The sequence below is a fragment of the Anopheles aquasalis genome, chromosome 3 (assembly GCF_943734665.1).
Source record: "Anopheles aquasalis chromosome 3, idAnoAquaMG_Q_19, whole genome shotgun sequence".
In the NCBI taxonomy this organism is placed as follows: Eukaryota; Metazoa; Arthropoda; class Insecta; order Diptera; family Culicidae; genus Anopheles; species Anopheles aquasalis.
Window position 1 is genome coordinate 5,339,998 of NC_064878.1, and position 22,503 is coordinate 5,362,500.

Here is a 22,503-nt window from a genome sequence, read left to right on the forward strand (position 1 = left end):
TCCAATTGACAAGATGTTCATAGACCGACCTAATTGCTTTTTGGCAAATCATCGCGACGGTAATTCTCGAGACAATCACCTGTTTTAATGAAAAAAATCGGGTAAACCTCGCCTTAACCGTAACAGTTGAATGGAACGTACATCCAATTCCATTTGAGGATTGTTTTGCATGACCGGAAACACGGGAGCTATCATTGATCTGCCGTATCGATGACGCATTAGGGTAATTGCGCGCTTTCCATTACCTTGACGGCCGCTGATGTTGGCTAAGGGAATTCAATGGATTGGATTCATTTCTTAAATTTCCCCAAGGAATATCTGGCAACGAAATGGAAAGGACATTATTTACAGCAGGCTCATGAATATCGACAACCAATCTATATCTTTAATGTTGCTTTTTAATTGCAAGGATACATTTATAATGTAAAGCATAATTTTATGTTTCTAATGTAAGTTTTGCGAGTGTCAATATCAGCATTTTCAATATTATGGCAGCTAGTTAGGAAAGAAGTGGTACATGTCATACGATCAGTCGACCGGAAATAGCCACTGGAGAAGCTATCTATGCTAATGCTCGCATCTTTTGGAATTATCATCGCTGTCATATGCATTCCTTCCTTCAATCCGTCCTATCCATTTCGATTTGCTGCAGCTGCTCACCGAACTAAACCGAAATGTTCTCTCATTCACTGCGAGGGCTTCAGCAATCCATTAGTGCCATAGCAGCTGCACCCCTGCCATGGCCTGGAAAGGCCACTTTGGGAGAAATCCTGTAAACGGCATGGAACGGCACTAGAGCCATTCAGAAGGGGCATCCCTTCTGCATCAACTGTTGCAATATTTGCTTTCCATTTGGGTTACTCGACTTCGAAGGAACATTCAGGCATCACTGAGAACAATCACGCTGTAGCGAATGGTGAATCTTTACTCAGAATAGAATCATTTGAAAGACGTCGGTTGTAAACTACTGCTAGCGCGATGGCCACTCTCTGTGCACGGTGCGTTCCGACTATTTGCCTTACATAAGCCATCCCCGCGTTGTCCTTCGACCTCGTACCATGCCTGTTCCGTCATGCACAAAGGGCATGCACCGTCTGCTCGTGGTTGGGAACTTCAGATGCTGGTACTGCATTGTACAGCGTTTGAACAGGCGAGCATCTCTCCAATAGTAACATGCCCAGTGGACTCACTGTACTAACATTTTCCAAGAAACAATAAGTTGCGTTCATATTCAACCGTGCCCGAGAAGCAGCGTAAATGGGCGAAACAGCATGCATCTCGTCGTGCACCGGTTTGTTCTCCAACTCAAAGTGGCGTAACTAATAGAGATCCTTTCAGCTGTACCGCTGTGGGAGAAATGGCAAACTTCATCATCTTACGGGGTAGTAGAGGAATCAGCATCTTGAACAGCGCGCTAACAAACTTGATGCTTGAAGCTGCTACAACTATAGTTGGCATAGACCGTAGTAATTTTAGTACTTCGCAATTCATTTGCGTCAATCTTCTTGCAAACGCACAAACAAACATAATATTGATTGCTGCTAAAGCAGAACATAATTTCATTTTGCATGCTCATCATTTTGACAAAGCATGGAGCAGCAATTAGGTTCTCACATAGTTTCCCACTGACGATGTCGTTCAAATCGTATTTAGAGGCGGAACAGGTGAAAGGGTGCCTCCACATTGTGCCCGAAATCCGACTACCAACACGTAACTACCAATTGATATTCGCCTCACGTTCCAGTGCCCTCGTTACGCACAACGATTTGCTCCAATAAATCATGCCATCATCATGTTAAACGTGCAAATCGATCGATGCTGTTCCTGCTGTTTTCAGCAAAACACACATTCCATCCCTTTTGCTCTGCTGTTCTTCATCGTACACACAAGTTTGAAGAGCATAAAGAGAGTCAAATGAAATAAATTTCGTATTGAATTCACTCAACAGGGTTTTGAACGATTTCGCCAATTAGTAGAAGTGTCCTCGAGTCAATAGTGCTCCAAGCTTCTTGAAAATAAAAGTCTCTTGCAACTAGTTCGAAGGCTGGTGGGCGATCAAATAACTTTTAAATCGTCCTAGATGCTCAACATTCTGGGGATCAATATAAACATTATAAAGAGAGAGAGCGAGAGAGAAGCAGTCAATAAAGCTTCGCATATTTCCAATAACTCATTGTCGCATCAGTCTGTTGACTACCCTGTAGGATGCCTGCAGGGAGCGAAGGGAGACCGTTCAAGGGCTTTCATCACTCGACTCGTTAGAAGGCATTCCGGGTTTCCGACCAGCTCCAAACGAACGCAACGAAGCTAATCTGGTTCGTTTCCTCCATTTCCATCCAAGGAATCTTGCACCACCAACACCCTGCAGCACAGCGCGGTTCGTCAAGATATTCCGATAAACCGCCCCATATGTTTCGCGTACACTAATGAGGTCATGTGGTGGAGGGAATTGGACTGTTTGCTTGTTAGACAACATGCACAACCTTAGCCACGCTGCTAATGCGGGCGTGAAGGAATGCTTTGTAGACTGGAAAATGGAACCCATCGTTAACATCAGGTATGCAAATATGGCCAGTGGGTCGAAGAAAGTGTAAAAGGATTGCAAAAATCCTTTTCCCTTCTCCTCTCGAATGGTAGACTGCTCGTTTGTCAGCTACTGTATGTTGCACAGCGCCTTCTACACAAGTGCAACATAAAAGCGCTCTACAAGCTTCCATGCGATACGAGCGAGCTTTTATTATCCTTTCTGGTGCGGCACGCGCGCTATTGGAATCGTGCGAGTATTTCTTTCGTTGAAAAATGCTTCCACCCTCGTCAAGTAACTTTGTCAGATTAGAGTATAATCATTTTTATTCAAATATTACCATATCGTTGACTAAACAGTTTGAGATGATTTCTCGTAGTTTGGTTAGTGTGTAATAATCCCTGCTTCACCTAACCTACCCGCACCCCTCCCCTGAGTCTGGACTAATCATCTATCACTCCCTGATCGCCGGCCCCCCCATCCCACTGGTCTGAATGATTGAATGAAGTCCTGAAATCGTGCCATGATAAAATGCATTGGAACTGCTAATGGACAAGGGTGATAATTTGTTAGATGAATTTCACGCACATTGATACAAAACGTAGCTTCCGCCCTTTCCCCTTATCACCAGATTGTGTTTCCGTGAGATCCTGCTGGCAGCTTTGGGTAGAGACCGTCCATGCCAAGGGTTGGCCCATTTTTTTTGTGTCGGTCGTTGCTCCGAGTTTGGTTCGTTGTAATGATCGTGCGCGCAGTTAAGGAAGTGTGGTGCTCTCCTTCACCCCGATCAGAGCCTTAAGATACGAAGGAAGTAGCGCCAAAAGTAAGCCACCACAGCCGATAGAAGCCCACGGTAGGGCTGGTTCCGCCAGCCCTAGTCCTTTTTGTGTTCGAAAAGATCATCAAACACCTGATGGATCTGGTCGATCATATCACTGCACGTCATGCTGCGTCCTTTCGCCTTGAACGCGTACTTGTTGCACGTTTTGGTGAGTGTGCTGGCGGCAAAGCAGGCCACCATCGCCGGGCTTATCTCCTGTTTCGACTCCAGCGCCCAGTAGTAGAAGGTGGCCAGTGACCCGGCCAGCAGATCGCCCTGTCCACCGCAACGCCGTCCCGAGCCTCCCTGAGGGCATTCGTACTTTTCGCTCGTCAGCGAATCATAAATTCGATCGTTCAGCCCCTTCTCGATCACGGTCACGCCCGCTCCGAGCCGCCCAAGGGATGCCATCGTCTGGTCACGGTCCTTGCCAAACAGCCGACAAAACTCGATAGCATTCGGTGTCAGTATCACTCCGTAATAATCCTTCACCAGCCCGATATCCTGCGTGATCAGGAACAGTCCATCCGCGTCGATGATGAGCGGTTTCTGCAGCTGGCGGCAAATGCGGATCAGTTCGGCCACCGTTTGCAGAATCAGTCGGTCCCGGCCGAGTCCCGGGCCAATCACGAGCACATGCAGCCTCTCCAGCCACGGTTCGATCTGGATGATGGCATTGTTTGAGTCCAGCAGCGGGTGCACAATCAGCTCCGGACTGTAGCCTTTGATCACCTGGGCGGCGGCCTGCGGACAGAACACATGCACCAGATCCGCGCCCACCTTCAGCGCGCTGATTGCCGCAAAGTACGGTGCTCCGGTGTACTCGAGCGAACCACCGACGATACCGATCCGACCGGCCTGGCCCTTGTGGCGTTCCGTCTCCAGGTGAGGCACAATGTTACGGGCACGTTCCAGCAGCGGTGACTTATTTTCCGACGACATACTGCTGGCGTACGCACGGCCACCGACTTGCAGCGTGGGTTGAGGTAAAATTTTGTTTTCGTTACCCCGCACCGCAGCGACGACGAACGAGATAATCCGGCGAGTTGACAGAACGGTCATGACTGCGAGCATAAATTATCTGGCACACTGAGACCACGTGCCGGTTGCGCTGGTGGCCGTTGCGGTAATAGGGTTGGTCACACTGGTTTCCTCGTCGTCAAGTAAGCGTAGCATAAGTATTCGTAGCGCAGTGTTATGCAAAGGACTAGAATAACTTTATTTGGGCAGCATTAAAAGTAAAATTTGTAATAAAATTATCAATAATCATTTTATTTCTGCAAACATGCAGGATCTTGAACTTTCATCCCAGGATGCTTTTTGATAATTTTTTGATTTTGATTTTTGTAATTTTCTACACATTTCCGCAACGGTTGTTCATGCCGTGTCGCGCTTAGTGTGCCACAACTTTCAACACTCGCTCCCCTTGCAGGATTTATTAGTACACTCATATTTGGGGGCGACCACTTTAGAACGTAAAACAATACATTAGGGAACACCCTGGTTGATTTTCAAGTTTAGATTTATGATAGAAAGTCATTATCATCTCTAATCATCAACTCCATTTTCATGTTAACATTTGATTCTATGAAAAAGAGTGCAACAACAAGACTTCAATATTCTCTCAATATTCTTGCGTACAACTACAGTACGTTTGAAAAAACAGAAATATCCTACTTTTGATACTCTATTTTACAATACTACTGTACCAATTCCAAGCAGAACAACATGTAAAATTCTGGTAAATTTCTAGAAACATCACAGATAGGATATAATAAAATAAACACTGTACGTGCTCAATTATACTTGGTAATTTTACGAGAAAGATACACGCTAGTTGAGTTTTTATTTCCGTTAGTGTTTTGGGAGCGACTTGAACGCGAGGCTTAACGCAATTCCAACGATGATGTTAAAAATTACAAAAAATACTTTTTGAAATCAGATCCCATTTTTTTGGTGATTGCACCCAGTTAATCTTATCTAAACATTTCTTGACAAAATTAAATCTATCTTCTATAAATTCCGGAATGTTAGAACAAAACAACAGATAAAATGCGGCCACGTGTGATTCCTGCTAAGACAACGAACGAATTGTGAAATAAATAGGTCATTCCTACCGATTGGTCACCTTGCAATGACTAAATTCCCCCAAATCTCCCACCCTCACCCGATAATCCGTAAAGCACGTATTTTGCCACTTTGGTGACGAACTTCACGCCGATGACAAACGACCATTTCCTTTCGAACCGTCCCAGAAATGACTTCATTATGATGTGCGCCAGCAACAGCAGAGCCAGTTTGTGTTTACCGGCACATCGTAACTTGGAGCATGCAAACGAATAAATAATAAATTGGCGTGCTCGTTCGTTCGTCCAATGTTGACCGCCAATGAGTCCGTTTACTTTGGTTGCTGAACCGAAGCAAATCGATACCGGACATTACCTTCTCCTTTCCAATTGCACGTCGCACCAGAGTAAATGATTGAAAAAAGGATTGGTCCCCACAGCCCCGGCGTCACAATTACTTTCACTACCGAATTCTATGCCCTCCTCCGGAGCTCCATGCTTCCCCATTGTTATCTTCTCGGACTCGTTCCGATTACACGATAAACCTTTTATGGAATGCTCGAATGGGACGGCAACATGCGACAGGCAACGCATTGTTGGCGACATATCGCGCTTCTCTCGCGCGTTTTTTTGGGGATCCCTTCGTTCAGGGAGACGCCAGAGACCGCGTGAGCCTCGGTCGAGCGCTCGCACGCCCGTGTTAGTCTTTATCATCTTCTTACGCGACGCGGACGCACCATGTCGACGGTGGAGCGGACGCGATAGACCGTTTTCTTTTTTCTTTTTTATCGGACACCACCATTCGCCGGCCGGGGTTCGTTGTGTTGATTACGGACGAAGAATAATGTTCGCGCCATTCACACCAAGTGATACCAAGTGATTCCGAACGGCAATCGAACCAGCCGAGTGGCCAGCATCGAGATGCGTGTGGCAAGGTTGATGCGCAGCCTGATACGGTCTCCCCTACGAAAGGTACGCTCGATCCATCGCGGATGCTTCGGTGGTGGTCACACGAGGTGAAAATTCAAATTTTGACCCCGAAACCGAGGATGATAACGGGTTCTTCCCGGGGGGAGTGTGTTCTACCGTCTAGTGTTCTCCGGACACCCGATCTGTGATTTTGAGAGTTTTAAAAAGCGATTTTTAGTGGAATAAAAACTCGTTTTCCAACCAGTGAGCTCCATTCCGTGATAATCCAGATCTTGGTTTCCATCGGCCTCGCTGCCGAGTGCTGTCATAAATCAAACAAAAGGGTAGCACCAGGGACCGACCCCGATGGAACCGGAGCTGAAAGAATGCCCGAAAGCAGCGCGACAGGAAGTTAACTGACCGGGACGGCACCCAAGACGCCTTCCAACACGGTTATCGCAAAAGCTTGCGAGCCAGAGAGAAGAGACCGCGAGCTGGAAGAGAGTGTATAGAGAATGCCTCAGCAGAGAACTCTAATATCACACACGGCCACGCAATCTGCGGTCAATAAAAATTGCTTTTTTCGTTGTCTTTTTGTGCCGGTTTTTGCTCTTTCTCGGCCTTCCTTCAGGTGTTGTGGTCGCCAAGGTTCTTTCCCCCCCATTCTGACATTAATTAATTAATTCCGAGAACGCGTCGCGTTCGCAACGAAAAAACGTCCAAAAACAGAGAGCCACACGTTAGCAGATGAAGGTGAATCTTCAAACTGCAAGGCCACCGTCATCATCGGGCGAGTGGAGAGGAAGTGAATCTAAGCGACGATCGCGACCGGGTTTGACGATCGCAAAGATCACGTTTGCTGTTTGCTCAGCAATCAAAAGCGGTGCGCTGTCTGGCCGAGCGACAGTCGGTGACAATTGTTGCGTTGTCGAGTCCACTAAGTCCCGTTGCTGGCGCCTCTGTTGACAACAAATCTCCACACCGGTTGAGCTAAAAGAAGATGATTAATGGTCGCCATAAACCGCGCACCCCATGGGGGACGAGGAGTGCGGTTGGTAATCATTTGAAATGGAATTACAATCACTCACCACGCAACACGCGACAATCATCGACCTTCTGTCGCATAAAACACACCCCAAATCAGGGTGAGGGGGAGTGAAACGCCATTGCGTGGCACAAAACAAACTGTCCAAACGATGATAAAAGTGGTTGTTGTAATTAATAAAATCGGATCTTATCGCTAGTCACACGAAGGGACCACTCGTAACGCCCTTTTTTGTGTGGCGATGAAATCGCTTGCTGGAGGCGCAGCGGAAGTTCCTATCTACTAGTGGCATGAGGCGACAGTTCGTACTAGGAGCCATCATCGTCAGAGGGAAGCGACCATTCAGTTCAGACCAGGGGGGTGGAACTTTGTTTAATCACAAAACATGCTGATACCGGAGGCAGTGCTGGGTGCTACTGGTGCGGAATGCAACTCGAGAACTCCTCGTGATGGAGAACCGCAATATCTAGAAGTGTACCCGGCACGATGGCATCATCCGCGGTCGTCGTTGGGCATCGTGGTGCAAATGTCACGAGCCACGATAAGCCTCCGTTCACCACAGCTCATCCATGCTACTCTGAACCCCCCCCAGGAGAACGATACAGAGATCGCGAGAAGTGCATCGGTAACCGCGAAAGAGGTGGAATTAACATAAACAAGCCATCCCGGCTGTCGGTTCGCTGTTATTTAATGTTTACTCGCATGCAATGCAGCGAGTGAGCCCCGAGGAGCTCCAGGACCAGGATGGAACGAATGATAAGTGTCGTTTTGTCGAGAGAAGCAGCAACAACAATATTCCAGAAAGGTGATCTCCTCGGAGCCAGGCTTTGAGTTTCAAAAAAGTCTGTGGTCATCACGGTGGTCAGTTGTGTCCTGCGCACCATGGAGCGATGTGGCACAGAACGTGTGCCACTTAGAGGACGTGACTGGATTACGACATTGCCCCATTACTAGGCTCGTTTTGGCAATTTCTTTCCTAATCGCATCGTGAGCCACCTGTTGGCCACATGACGTACGGTGGCGCACAACGAAATGTGTGTCAAGCGCTGTGGTTTTTGGCCATCATGTTGTGAATCGCAATGCATGCCAAAAAAAACAGTAGAATTTCAACCAAATTCCCTCCCAGCTAATGAGCAAATGTTAGGTACAGAGTGAACGACCTCACCCCAGGAAAGGTCAGCCTAAAGTGCCACTCGCGAGTGTTATGCTGCGACATTCCGTTTAATGTGCTTTAAGCTGGCAAATGGCCTGGCGCGTAATCATGTAACCAATTACTGCAACAGCCTCTCGCTCTCTTTAGTTGTCGTTGTGTAGTTTGTTATAAACAAAAAAAAAACTGAAGCTCACCGACTTCTTCTCGCTGCGAGGCTTTACATTTAAAGAACGTTCAAGCTGATTGCAGACCACCGCATGAGCATAATATCTCAATTCGACTCCCCCCTTTGCTGGTCACCTGCTGATAGGCTTACGCAGCAGAACACTCCGGACGCGATGAACAGAACACGCGAAGAACAGCAGAAAGAGGAGAGAAAGAAGTGGTCGAAGACGCACACAATTGCTGATGATGCCTCTTCTGTTCGATCGATCGAATTTGTGGCGATCAAAAATTCATGTTAACGTCGATGATGATCGGTGTTCGGTCTTCTCCTGTCAATTAGTGGTGTTTTCTGCTCAACTGAAACGCCGGCTCTGTTCGGTGAACGGTGACGACAGAAGTCCGCAGAAGCCAAGCAGTTTCTGTTTGTGCTTCGTGTTCACACGCGTTACCGAGAGTGGTGGATTTGATAAGAGCAACAAAAAAGTAGTTCTTTTGTGAGGTAATAAAAGTGAGAGATCGTGACTGAACTCGAGCTGTACTCTTCACCACAAAAGAAGCTCCTTGATTCGCTTTTGTTGCGCTCGCACTGACCTTCACCTCTTCGGGGGCCGAATTATGCTAAACGCGCGAGGAGGGAGATTATGCGCGCGCACTTAATGAGGCGTCCCAATCCTCCATTCCCAAGTTCCACAGCTTCTCTAATTAGCATCTTCTTTGTCTTTTCTTTCGCCTTCTTTCCGGTCACAACAAAAGAAGATCCAACTCGGTGAGCTGATCGTGAAGCTGCTGTTTGTCGTGTGCTGTGGCATCATCACGGTGCTGCTGATCATACACAAGTACGAGAATTTGGACAACTTTAAGCGGACACTCTACTACCGGTACAGCGATGATGGTGGATTCTTTGCAGTACCACGCAACCTGAATGGCGAGAAGATCGATTGGCACAACTATGAGCTGATTGAGCAGGAGGCGAACCGTGTTGGACCGGGAGAGCATGGAAAGCCGTACCGGTTGACCGGTGACGAGGCGAATGCTCTCAACGAGAAGCTGTTCAAGGAGAATGGCTATTCGGCCGTGGTCAGTGATATGATCGCGCTGAATCGCTCCGTACCGGACATTCGACACATCAGGTAGAGTACCAGCAATTTGATCTAATGCGAAGACAGATAATTCAGGAATGTCTTTTTTGTAGCTGCCGAACGAAACAGTATCTACGGGAGCTGCCCACCGTGAGTGTGATTGTGATCTTCTACAACGAACACTGGAGTGCGCTACTGCGGACGGTGTACAGTGTCCTGAATCGATCACCGGCCTCGTTGCTCAAAGAGGTGATCCTCGTCAACGATCACAGTACGAAACCTTTCCTGTGGGCACCGTTGCGTGAGTTTGTCGAGTCAGAGCTAGCTCCAAAGGTACGGTTGATCGATCTGCCCGAGCGATCCGGTTTGATCCTGGCACGGATGGCCGGTGCCCGGGAGGCCCGTGGTGACGTTCTGATCGTGCTGGACTCGCACACGGAAGTGAACAACAATTGGCTTCCACCACTGCTTGGTGAGTGCATCAATCCAACATGTAATGTTACTGTCACTAACCGGACGTGGACTCCCCTTTCAAATAGAACCCATTGCGGAGGACTATCGGACCTGCGTTTGCCCGTTCATCGACGTGATCGCACACGATACGTTCCAGTATCGGGCACAGGATGAGGGTAAGCGAGGTGCATTCGATTGGAAGTTCTACTACAAGCGGTTGCCGCTGCTACCGGGTGATCTCGAGGATCCAACGAAACCTTTCAACAGTCCGGTGATGGCCGGTGGACTGTTTGCGATCAGTGCCAAGTTTTTCTGGGAGCTCGGTGGTTACGACGAGGGGCTGGACATCTGGGGTGGTGAGCAGTATGAGCTGAGCTTCAAGATCTGGCAGTGTGGTGGCCGGCTCGTAGATGCCCCTTGTTCACGCGTTGGCCACGTCTACCGGGGTTACGCACCGTTCGGGAATCCACGCGGCGTAAACTTTGTCGTGCGGAACTTTAAGCGTGTGGCCGAGGTGTGGATGGACGAGTACGCCAAGTTTCTGTACGAGCGGAATCCACTGTTCGAGCGGACGGATCCCGGTGATTTGACGGCGCAGCGGGAACTTCGCGAACGGTTGCAGTGCCGTCCGTTCAAGTGGTTCCTCGAGGAGATTGCTCCGGATCTGCTGGTACGCTATCCGGTGCGTGAACCGCAACCATTCGCTTCCGGCCGGGTACAGAGTGTGGCCGATCGGCGCCTATGCCTGGACTCGCTGAACCATCAAGCGAAGCAACCGATCGGACTGTACACGTGTGCCAGTAATCGAACGCATCCGCAGAACAACCAGTTCTTTACGCTTTCGTTCCATCGGGACATTCGGGTGCGTAGCAATGACAAGTGTCTGGATGCGAGCCGGCTGCACGATGAGGTCATCCTGTTTAGCTGCCACGAATCGCAGGGCAATCAGATGTGGCGATACGACTACGTAAGTACAGTGCTCTGGAGACAGCAGCGCAAATGAGTGACAGTCTTCCTCCCATTCCAGGAATCGAAAATGATTATCCATGGCAAGGAGCATAATGGTCGCTGTCTGGAGGCGAACATCGTTAAGCGGAAGGTGACGGTTGGTAGCTGTGATGAGAGCAATCCTGCGCAACAGTGGGACTGGGGCTACGTCAACTTCGTTCACCTACAGAACTGGGACGTTTACGGGGCCAAGTTTGTCAACTAGCGCCCATTTCGGAGGATATGTTAAGTGAACTTTGCTGTAAGAGAGCGGTACACTACTGATCGGGATGTAAAATATAGAGTAATGCTGGATTGAGACTGAGATTTTAAAGCAGGATTGTAAAATAAATCTTTGTACAAATGCACGTTCGTTCGGTGCCGCGATTGGTTTTGAAGATTAATTAATGAATAGAGCTATAAACGACTTGCCACCTTCTAGTTGTTTGCATTTGTCTGATCGTTGAACGGCATTCAGGGAAAAACGTAAAAATGAATTTACCAGCCTTCCGACGATTTTTCCGCACGCGATCAACCGATTCACGTTGGGCGAACGTAGAAGGATCTTCTTGGGAAATTGTAATGACCAACGCGTAAAAAGAACACTAAAGTTGTGGTCTTGCGATCACTAGACAACCGACAAATTGTGTTTATATTTAAGCGAAGGCAAAAGGAGATAATCGCTAATAAGCAAAAGATAGATCGATAGAAAATAAAATTTTACGAGAGTACCCGGAAACTCAGGTCTCTTTGTTGATTAGAAATGAGTTAAAACAACGACCGAAAATGAAATGGGTCTGGCCAGACTCGGGACTGTGCATGAGGGTTAAAAGTACGCTCGTATGCAATATATCATGGTCTCGGATTGTATGCTCGAAAACTCGTATGCATTTTGTATGCAAACATATGTAAAAGCATACGGGTCTGGCCAGACCCGGGGGGATCGGATTAACGTTTTAAAATAGTATTGTGGACTAGTGTTAAAGAATCGATAACGAAGAGTCTGGTTTTTTTTTAAGTAATCGTCGTTCTCTGGCAAATCAATGAGCCGTCATCCTATTGTTAGCTGAATTGTGACGGAAAAGAGGTTAACGAAAGCTACGAAATTATTTTAAAATACTCAAAATAAAAATATTCAAGTCAACGCACTTGAGCACCCGAAGTGCGAACCGAAGCTTTCTTTCCTGTTGTGCCACGTGGGAATCGGCAATGGGCTCGGAAAATGGAATGAAGACGGCGCGACACACCGTCTAAGCCTCCCTCTAAGGCCGCTTGCGGCCATACAGCGTCATGGAATTGTTTGTTGTGTAGCACCTCGGAGGGCTCGGCTTTCTCCCAGCAGCATGCGCTGCGCTGTTTAAGGAAAAAGGTTTCCCACGGTGCTTCCCGTATGTCTGTGAAAGATGCTCACCGCAAACTGGAGCCCGGGAGGAGGTGGCGGTTTACCGATCGAGATTGGGCGCATCAACGATTCAATAGACGTCGCTGCCGCAGGACAATATGCTGGAGCAGCAGCATGCCCCGGGGGGAGCCTCGTGTCCACGCGAGATCTGAGAAGAAATCGCGGCACAAAACCGCAACGAGCTGATAATGAAGGTGACTGATTCGACCAACTCCAAGCGGTTCGCTGCCACGCGTTCCTGACGAGAGTGCGCGCCGTGGTGCGTGCTGGCGAGAGGCTAGAGGTGCACAAGAAAAGTCACAATTTTCTTGAGACACATCCCACAGGGCGGTGCGCCAGGGGTAGAAAAAAAGGGGATGCAGCGCAAAAGAGAGAAAGAAAAGTGCTCGCTCGCTCGCGAGTGTTGGAAGTTCTTCCGCGTAATGAGGCGAAGCTGTTTTGTGGCATTGCCTCACAACCCGGGACGTGGATGCGGTCTCTGGCATCACAAATCGGCAGCAGCAGCATCGTCACCAAGCCAAGGAGCGAAGGAGACAACACAAGCGGAGTAGTTTGTGTTGGGGCGAAATGACAAAACAAAAAATGGGAACGATCCCATCCACCCATCGCGATCGATAGCGGGATGGTCCTGGAAGAGAAAAGTTTTCTCACACATCGACTTAAATAAGTGCATAAAATTACCGGCAATCGACAACTGGTCGGTTCACCAGCAAGCAACGCATCGCACGCATCACCAGCACCATCGGGGAGGTCGGCTAGGAAATGTGATTTACCGCAATTTGCGGCGTGGAACAACTGCTGGCGGGACTGTGCTGCCAGCGATGGAGTTCACATCGGAATGGTGCATTCTGCGGTACGCCTTGGCGTGGATCCGTTGGATTCGCTGCATTTACCGAACGGGGAGATGAACAGATCGAAGGATAGGTCGACAAAGAAGGTACAGCAACCAAGCACTGCCAGGAACGAAGTGATCTTCTTGAAGGTAGATCACTATCTAGCGCATAAAGTGGCTGAGGAACAAATTGGCCAATGGTTGTAGCAAGTAGTAGCGCGAGGAATTTCAATTACAGATTAACTGGACTGTGCCAAGTACAAAAGAAGGGTTTATTCTGCTAGTATTCACCAAGAGAAAGCTTTGTTGGGGAGTTAAATCGCAGAAGTTTAACTGATTTTTTGCTAAAAATGTCTAAAAATGTATTCAATCAAAAATATAGCAAAAGCCCCTTTATACCTTTATGATCGACCTTTTCGTTAAACTGGCCTTCCTTTTTCCTTTCCTTCAAACTTAACAGAATCCTTGTGTTATAGATAATGGACGCAAGCATGTGCCCATAAATTGTACATAAATGGTTGAGTTATCATAATTTGTATTTGTAGCTCTGTATTTTCTTAATGTAACCATCTACTAAATTCATAGAAATATAAGCATATGTTTTCACAAAACTTTCGATAAAACAGAGATTTTTACTTGTTTGCAGTGATTTATTTTAACTATTTTGATCCAACCATTATGGTTTAATAATTTTAGTTAAATGCTCCATCCAGATTCATCGAACACACAGCATAAAAAGTAAGAAAGTAGTAAGAAATGTACTTTCCTTTCGATGAAATATGCTCTCAAGCAGTACATAACACAGTATCATCACCCCCCGGTGGGGCGCTAATGCTGACCATCAATCTGTGATCGACGATCGAGACACCACGGTAGCCACCCTGTCTAACCGCACAGACACATATTTCCCATGTTCCGCGACTGCGCCCCCGAAGGGCACTTCTAAGAAAAGTGTCCCCCTCCGGGTGGGGAGCAGCATCCCAAAAGTGGCGGCACTCACTCAAGCGCTGGTTCGTGGAATCAAGAATCCACCGAGTGCCACCGGTGAAAGCCACGGCAGCAACGAACAGGAATCCTCCTCTCGCTCGCCACCAACCGCCTGGAGGGCTAAACGTGAGCTGCATTTCCTTCCATTTCTTCCTTCCTGGTGGTGATCCGTTTGCCGATAGTGCACTTGCTCGGTCATCGATCGCAACACGACACATCTATCGATCGACCGGGACGGGACTGCTTGCTTGGAGTCCCCCTCCCCTCTGGGCTGACCGATTTCTCTGGACGAGGACGAGAACATCGCAAGACAACCTGGCGACACATTTCGTGATGCTGCCTTCTATGGTCGTGGACTGCCGCGGGGCTCCCGGTGCCCACCGACCTGGGAGGGAGTGACGTGCATTAAATAATTTAATAATGCTGCCGCCTGGAATCGATACGAATCGATCGTCAACACCCGTGGCACCTCGTCCCGGGGTCAGCAGGCAGGCAAGAGCAACAGCAACAGCAGCAACAACCACAACCAGGAACTGACCTCGAGACGACCACGAACCCTGCGCGACTGGAACTGGAATGTATAATTGTGTGTGCGACAAATGCGTCCGACTGCGGTGCGTGTCCGTGATCCGTTTGCCCAGACTCATATCAGACCACCGACTACCGTTGCTCAGAATAATAATCAACCCGACCCCGACGATGGCGGCGGTGGCCACACATTCCTGCCGCCACGTAGTTTCGCGTACCCCACCGAACCCGGACCGGTTGTCCTGGCCCGGCCCGGTGAGTTTGAAATAAATCAAAAGTCGAAATCACACGAAACCCTTTGGAGTGTGTTGGATTCTTGGTAAAAAGGAGGACCATAGCAGGTTCTTGTTCTTGTGTCTTCTTGCTGCGCCATCGTTCCCATATTGCATCGTGGCTATCCTTATGAAATATACTTTTCCACCTTTTGTGGGGCGGTTTGTGGTTTGTGGCGCGCGCCGTACGCTCGATCTTTTGCGGGCAGGAGTGGTCCACGGCCACGCATTTAATGATGGGAAAAATTGTCCGATCACCGGCCGTACACGTCAGCACTTTAATGAGCAGCGGCAATTGAATGTAATTAATGATCGGGTACGGAGGGAGAACAGGTTGAGCGGTGCGCACCCGTGGCTATGAAGGACGAAGGATTCCTCCTGGTTCTTTTTTCTTCTCTCTCTCTCTCTCTCTCTCTGTTGTGCTCTGTAGATCGATCGAGATCGGCAGGATGAGTTGAAACCGATATTGTGCGGACATGTTTCCCTTTTGGCTTGCGATCGTCGCTACGAGCATGTAGTTCGTATGCTAGCAGTAGCTCCTCAATACATTACTGTGTATAATTTGATTGCCAAAGAAATTACCAGAAATTACAATCATATTAAACAGCATTATGGCATGTGACACATCTTTTTCTAAACGTGTGAAGACCACACGAGAAGTCATAGCTAATAGCTGCAAATTGATTGACTAAAACATCGAGCATTCTTCGGCACTTTGGCTTCTGTTCATCACAAAATGGGACCCCCCATGTTGGGTTAGGACCACCCAGGAGCGTGAGCTATTGATGCCCGAAACTGCGGTGCGCCTCATGGCGCCTATTTCATTATTTTACGGATTCATTATCTACTTCTGTGATTCCGTCGATAATGGGGAGATTGATCGCAGTGCCGCAAAAGGGGGAGTAAGGGGGGGGAAGCACAACCACACAAGATGATGGACATGATTTGTTAAGATATGATTCAGGCATTGATCCGCGTGTCCCACACGTGTAATTATCACATTTGATGCAATTTGCGTCGTTGGAGATCGAGCTCGTGGGGAGTATAGTGCATGAATGTGACTCGATGCGCCGTGGGAGGTCCTATTATTTAGCACAATTAGCACAAGCTGTCTGTGTGTGGTTTATTGTGAAAAAAGGCGCTTGTCGTCAACAGCTTTGCGTTGCGGTGATCATCAAATTCGTAAGTAGTATGATAGGGCCACGCTCCTCCGTGGGCATTTGCTCATTTACTAGGAACTTTCTTCACTTTATGTCCTTTTTTGCGATAGTTAGTTGATGTATCCTTGTTGTTTCTTCATTATTATTTGGGACGAATTCACCAATCTTACAGAGAATGGATTTAGAAGATGTTTTACTTCCTTAATAAAGCAACAAGTTACTAAAAAAATACGAAAATGTTTGTTTTGTTGGCCAAATTCTGTGCAATAATCAACATTGCTCAACCAGCACACAGTGTCAGCGAAATGATAATGATGGTGATATCGCAGCGCCAATTTAATGCATTAACTATTCAGCGCCATGAACTTCCTTCTAGAAATACGTTTTGTATGACTTCTTTTTCAATCTCCACCCCTCCTCGAAAGGGAACACACACGTACGACTTCCATTTCCGTTCCGAAAGCAATTCCAAAGCGTATTTTCCACTACACTGTACGGTGTTTACTGGTACAGCCCAGCAAATCTACGTTCGTATTATGTTTTGTTCTTTTCCTTTTACTTCCTGGGTCGTTGCTAACTGTGCATACGCTGGCACTACACACCTGACCGTCTCTTCCGGCTGTGCTACCATCGAGTAGAAGGAAGTTGTCTTAACCACGGACTACATCGTACCAACCGATCGTCGCCGTCGCTGGAACAATGAAATTGTTTAATCACACAACGGCACTCGACTGATCGTATGGTAATCACGTAAGACTAGCGGTTTTCGCAATTGTTCCACATCCTCCTGCCGCGGAGTGGGCGCGACAAGATTTTCCGGGGACTTGCCCGCCGGAAGGTTAAAAGCTGTTGGCGACATCATCGTCTTTGTTGTCGTCGATTGTCAATCACAAGTACCGCTCTCGGGACCGCATTTTATATGCAAATCGAATTGGGCTTGTGGCCAACTGTGGCTTGACTGTGCCACGTTGGGGTCACGATTGCCGGGGAGATGGCGATCCTCACTATGTCAATCGATGGAGCCGCGATGGCAGTGAATCGGAACTAACGGAACACACGGTGGACGAAAATTAGCGGTCTGTATGATCGATCAGTGTCGGCAGTCGGCGTGTATTGATGTGCACCCTTGCCCAGTGCCCATTGGAAAGGCATTGTCTGAGCGAAACATAACAGTTTTTTACTGAGTAGGAGATCCTGTTACTATCTTCTATTGTTTGTTTAAATTATACGAATGCTACTAATCTTTCTGGTAGCTTCCCAAACTATTTTTTGTGCATGGCAAACATGTCTATTATTTTTCCTACTCCAAGAACAATCGCTTGATCATATTATCACTTAGTGAAGCAATGCGTTGGTCAAAAAGTCATTTGTCTTTAGTCAGTAAACTAGTTAGACAGACGACCGGGAAATCGTTTCCGTAATGATCGCCAGGAACCAGTAACCAACCAATCGCAACAAGGAGCTTGATAAGAAAACAATCTGCCTCGATCGAGAGGGGAAGCTCCATGCTGACCGCATTGTTTGTCCTTCTTTTGGGCTCCCCGGAGCATGCGCACGAAAGAGACGATAGTTCGCTTGGCTTTGGAGCACCGTGGAAATGGGCGTTTCCAGCACGAAACTTGACTTGAGCAAGTTACGATCGAGCTGCGATCGAAGGCGGTGGGGATAGAATCGCCGAAAGCTAAGCAAACGATCGCGGTCCGGACGACACCGTAAAGCTCGCTCGGGGCAGCAGCTGGGGAGCATCATGCGCAGCATCCGGTTCGCGATCGCGAGCGCGAGGATCGCCTTGGCCAGAAAGAAACGGTGCGATCGCCGTTGGACGATGGGGGCGCACGCACATGAGGCCGACACGAAAAAGGCGAACGCGCGCGCGCGTTTAATTTTATTGGTCAGTCGTCTGTCGAATGTCGTCTCTGGCAGATTCAAGCGGCGCGCCTTGGCACTCGACACATTTTTGGTGAACGGTTGATCGTTGATCGTTTTGGGCGGCTTTTGATCGTGTTTTTTTGGTTAGGCGCCCCTCCCGGTACTAGTTTGGCGACAACATTCGACAACACTGGCTGCTGCTGCTGCTGTCGCTTCTTCCGTGACAAAAAAAAAAAAAAATTGTTGTGCCGGCCGTTCGTGTTAGTGTGTACGATCTCTCCACCCCCGTTGTAGTGCCGTGTGACCGGCCCGTCGTTGTGTGCGCTCCGTTGACGAATTTATTTTCGTTGATTTCGCCCGCAAAGCCGCGTGTCGCGTGGCCGCTCGGTAAAAACCGCGCTGCGACCACCTGTTGCTGTTATCGCTCGTGGAGGGTAGTGAACGTTGCTGATCCGGCCGTGTGATTGGTTATGCTGCAAGAGTAGCCCTTAAAAGTGACCACCGGTGGGGCCAAAAAGTGCTGCACGGAAAAGCAACAGAAAATCTCGTCGATTATTAGTGCGTCGCGGAGAGGAGAAAGCAATGGAGCTGATGATCGGGTGCTAAACACGCGGTATATTTAGAACCAACCGATAGCTGCACTTCCTCTTTCGCTTCCGAACCAAGCGCTACTTCTCGGTAGCCTCATAAGCAAAGTGCCCCCCCAAAGTGATCGCAAACCACGTGTCCAGTGTTCTGGTTTTAGACAACACACACACAAACACACAGTAGCAGATTAGGAGAAGTGAAATGCTGCCTCAGGATTACTAGCTGCACCTTGGAATCAACGTGGGATCATCGTGGGAATCAACGGAAGGAGAATTCAACATTTGCTGCTGTTGCTGCTGATGCCATCGTTTGCTGAGACCCGGGAAGACACCATCTGCTGTTTGCTGAGCCTGCATTCATCGCCGTCCATCATCACCGTCATCGATTGCTGATCCTGCTCCTGTTCCCGTTTTTCCAGAAACGCACGACGAGAATCCCGCCGACGGATCTTCTTTTCATCGGGCGCCACCACTCACGTCGCCACTCACGCCACTCACGCAGCCACTCAGCCACTCACCACTGACAGCCGTTTGTTTTGGTTTTGTGCCAGAAAAAAAAAGTTCGGAACTGAATTCACCGCCCCGCGAGCCTCGAATTTTAATCGGGATTGCGTGTAATCGCGAGTGATTTTCGGTGTTATCGCGGGCCTCCGGTAATTCGCGTGCCTTCTTTCTTCGTTCGCTACCTCAGAAACACCAGGCCGTTCGCCGAAGCGCTTGATAACGTGCGTGCAGTGCGGTTTTCGTTTCAGCGTGTGATATCCGCGAATCCTTCCTTTTTCGGTGTGCTGTACCTTATCAAACAATCGTCCAGCTACTAGGTCGTCGTGCCAGTGCGTTTGGCCCAAAATCTCGTTCTCGTTTTTCGCGCCGAGTCGAGCGCGAACCTCCCCCTCCCATTTTCCTGCGTGGACCAGTCTAAAAAAAAGCCGCAAAAATTTGGGAAATAATGGATCCCACTGGGCGCGATACGCGCTACAACTTACAGTACATGATGCCGGATACGCCAGAGATCTACGGGAATCCGAACGGATCTCTGGCGCGGCCCCCAAGCGGCGGTCTGGTGGGGCAGGTTATGTCTCGTGGCGGAAACGGGACCGGCCTGATGAACGGACCACAGTGCGGTAGTGGCGGTGGTGGTGGTGGCGGTGGCGGAGGCGGAGGAGGTGGTGGCTTATCACGAGGTATCAAACGCACCAACTCGGACTGCTACGATGACCGGCAACAGCTGGTCGGATCGCAGACGATGACCGGCCTGGACGGGTGCACCGTCGGTTCGGAAGTCGTGGACGAGAGCTACACCTCACTCCAGCCCAAAAAATCGCCACCAAGTAATGGAAAAAAGACGAAAGGTCGCGTTAAGATTAAAATGGAATACATCGACAACAAGCTGCGGCGGTACACGACGTTTTCCAAGCGCAAAACCGGAATAATGAAGAAGGTAAGTTGCGCCTAAAAATTCTGAATTTTTCACGAAATCTGCCGTGTTTTTGTCTGCTGACAGCTTCCCGCACCGTGCACTGCCGCGCGTGTGTTGCAGACCACGTTGTATTAAAATATTCATATTTTAATTGGAATGTGCCACGTTGCCGATCGTGGTTTGCAACACCTCCCCGTTTGATACGATGATTAATACGGGTCAGTCCCGGTCTGTTGACCATATATGGTTTATCATGCAATACTAGTGAGGGGGGGTCCCCCTTATCTTATCTTAGTGGTACTGTTGAATTGCCGGAGCGAACCAGAGTGGTTTTATCTTATCAGTTCGCTTATTCCATGTCAAACGCCATCCCGGACCGTTATTGCGGATTGCGAAATGCTGCCAAATTGCGACACTGTGGCAATCGCAATTTGGATGGAATTTATTGTAAAAAATCAGTGAATGAAAGCGGCCGAGCCAGAAAAGAGACACACTCTTTGGGTATGCAAATGATCTTGAGCAACTAATTACACTTTTACGGCCCCGCGCAGACGGGTCTGGAAGAGTCCCATAAAATGGCCTCAAGCTTCGGAACACCAGGAGCAGGGGGAGCATAATATCTGCCAAAACATGGCTTCTGTCACCTTTCGCCTCGAGCTGCCGAGTGAGCAGAGGAACCGGCTGGCCGTGGATCGTCGGCGTCGGTTAGTTGGCTTGAGCCAGGAAAGGAATCAATTTCATTGGCACTTTGCTGTTTGTTTTCTTGGGCGAACGAATGATCCGACTGGAAGCGCTTGTTATCGAACTGTCGTTAAAGTAACAAACTACTCGCGGGGCTTGTTCATAATAAAATAATTGCTCCCCTTTCCGCGCGTTCCCGGCCAACCGTTTGCCGGTAATTAATGAAAGAGACACTCGCGATGGGGCCAACATACCGCCCGATTCACGGGGATGCAGCTCCTGCGCGGTCCTGCGATGGTGACAAAACATTAGACGACCGCTGGTCCCGGCTGCGTGTGCTCGTAATTGCCAAATGGCCAATTATTCACCCTTTCTCTTTTTGTTCCATTTTCCTTTGAGGACTCGAGGGGAAGTGTCCTTTTCCTTTGCTTTTCGCGACGTTTCGGGACGTCCCGGCCTACACTCGCGGCCAGGCGAAGGATTAATAAATAAATAAAACATCAATAAAATGTATTCATTAATTTTAGGCCCGTGGCGTGGTCGAATCGTCGGGTCCGCAATCACAGCACACGAAGGCAACGAAGAAGCGACTGGCACTGTGCGTCGTCCAGAGCATTTTTATGAGACCGCCTGGCCGCAAAAATGAACCGAAAAACAGAACAGACCCCAAAAAGTTAAATGGCGGAAAAGAGGCGACGGTAGCGGTGGCGGCGGCACTCGATTCTAACGAGCCGCTTGCGCAAAAATTGCGGATATTTTATTGCACTCCCTCCGGACTCCGGGATGATGCTGTTTTTTTACGATTTTGCGCCTCGCCACCGGATGGAGATGGAGGAGAAATTCGTCGCGAAAACGCGGACCGGCCTGACGGACACCATTCAATTATTCGTTCGCACTGTTTTAATGTGTACCTCTGGCCGGGAGTCTGCTGCTGTTGAACCAGCGGAGCGGGTGCACCGATGATGAAGATGATCGCACCAGTTCGGCGGTGCCGACAGCCGCCTCAGGGCCTTCGAGCGTTCCTGTGTTGCACTCTGGCAGTGCATTTTCGGGTGGGAAGAACCAGAAAGAAAAGGGAACTCCCTCCTCATCCTCATCAATGCGACATCCAAGCAGAGAGAGAGAGAGAGCGAGCGAGTGGCCTTTGAATGGCCGGCCTTTCGGTTGGTTGACCGCTCGGCACTGCTGCAAAGCTATAATTTAATTAATCTTTAACCATCAACTTTTATCATCGCCATCATTATCAGGATCGTAAAGAACATGTTATCAGGATCTGATTCAGGTTTCACCGCGCGCACGTTGACCCAAGGGACGCTGGCTGGCCAGGCTTGATCCTAAAGCGCAAAAATGTCATTTAAAAACGCACTGGATCGTTCCAGAGTGTTCCAGCTTTCGATGAATCCAAGAGAAAGATTTAACAAACTAGACGCTCTAGATCTGGATGATAATCGGATGCGGAATCAACACATTGTCCACTAACGAATGCACCAGTTTGCGCGTCCATGTATCCTGACATGCACCCCCTCCGGGGCCGGGGGAGTTGCATCTTCTCCCCTGATGTAAG

General features: G+C 48.7%; 3 protein-coding genes across 4 annotated transcripts in view; 2 read left to right on the forward strand and 1 right to left on the reverse strand.

Moving 5' to 3' along the window:
- Positions 1 to 3,070: 3,070 nt before the first annotated feature.
- LOC126575126 (ATP-dependent (S)-NAD(P)H-hydrate dehydratase) lies at positions 3,071 to 4,371 on the reverse strand. The gene has a single exon (XM_050235673.1). The coding sequence runs from the start codon at positions 4,284 to 4,286 to the stop codon at positions 3,399 to 3,401; it is 888 nt and encodes a 295-aa protein (XP_050091630.1). The 5' UTR covers positions 4,287 to 4,371; the 3' UTR covers positions 3,071 to 3,398.
- A 1,771-nt stretch (positions 4,372 to 6,142) lies between these two features.
- On the forward strand, positions 6,143 to 11,929 carry LOC126574708 (N-acetylgalactosaminyltransferase 6-like). Of its 2 annotated transcripts, none has more exons than XM_050235052.1 (5): positions 6,143 to 6,382; positions 9,436 to 9,812; positions 9,875 to 10,233; positions 10,301 to 11,181; positions 11,242 to 11,929. In XM_050235052.1, exons 1-5 carry the CDS (start codon positions 6,332 to 6,334, stop codon positions 11,425 to 11,427), a joined length of 1,854 nt encoding a protein of 617 aa, XP_050091009.1. In that variant the 5' UTR covers positions 6,143 to 6,331; the 3' UTR covers positions 11,428 to 11,929. The 2 variants fall into 2 exon arrangements, with proteins under 2 accessions (XP_050091009.1, XP_050091010.1); XM_050235053.1 differs by having other exon boundaries at positions 9,439 to 9,812.
- Positions 11,930 to 18,308: 6,379 nt separating this feature from the next.
- Positions 18,309 to 22,503, forward strand: part of LOC126576307 (serum response factor homolog) — a 103,743-nt gene continuing 99,548 nt past the window's right edge. The window contains exon 1 of the mRNA XM_050237525.1: positions 18,309 to 20,279. Coding sequence (XP_050093482.1) covers positions 19,788 to 20,279 — 492 coding nt within the window. The 5' untranslated portion in view covers positions 18,309 to 19,787. The remainder of the gene's footprint in view (positions 20,280 to 22,503) is intronic.

What these genes read in the sequence shown, in the direction of transcription:
- LOC126575126 (XM_050235673.1), bottom strand. Translation starts at nt 4,286, where the DNA reads ATGTCGTCGGAAAATAAGTCACCGCTGCTGGAACGTGCCCGTAACATT.
- LOC126574708 (XM_050235052.1), top strand. Translation starts at nt 6,332, where the DNA reads ATGCGTGTGGCAAGGTTGATGCGCAGCCTGATACGGTCTCCCCTACGA. An exon ending in TACGGTCTCCCCTACGAAAG is followed by an intron (nt 6,383 to 9,435) that starts GTACGCTCGATC and finishes TCACAACAAAAG; the next exon opens with AAGATCCAACTCGGTGAGCT. An exon ending in AGATGTGGCGATACGACTAC is followed by an intron (nt 11,182 to 11,241) that starts GTAAGTACAGTG and finishes CTCCCATTCCAG; the next exon opens with GAATCGAAAATGATTATCCA.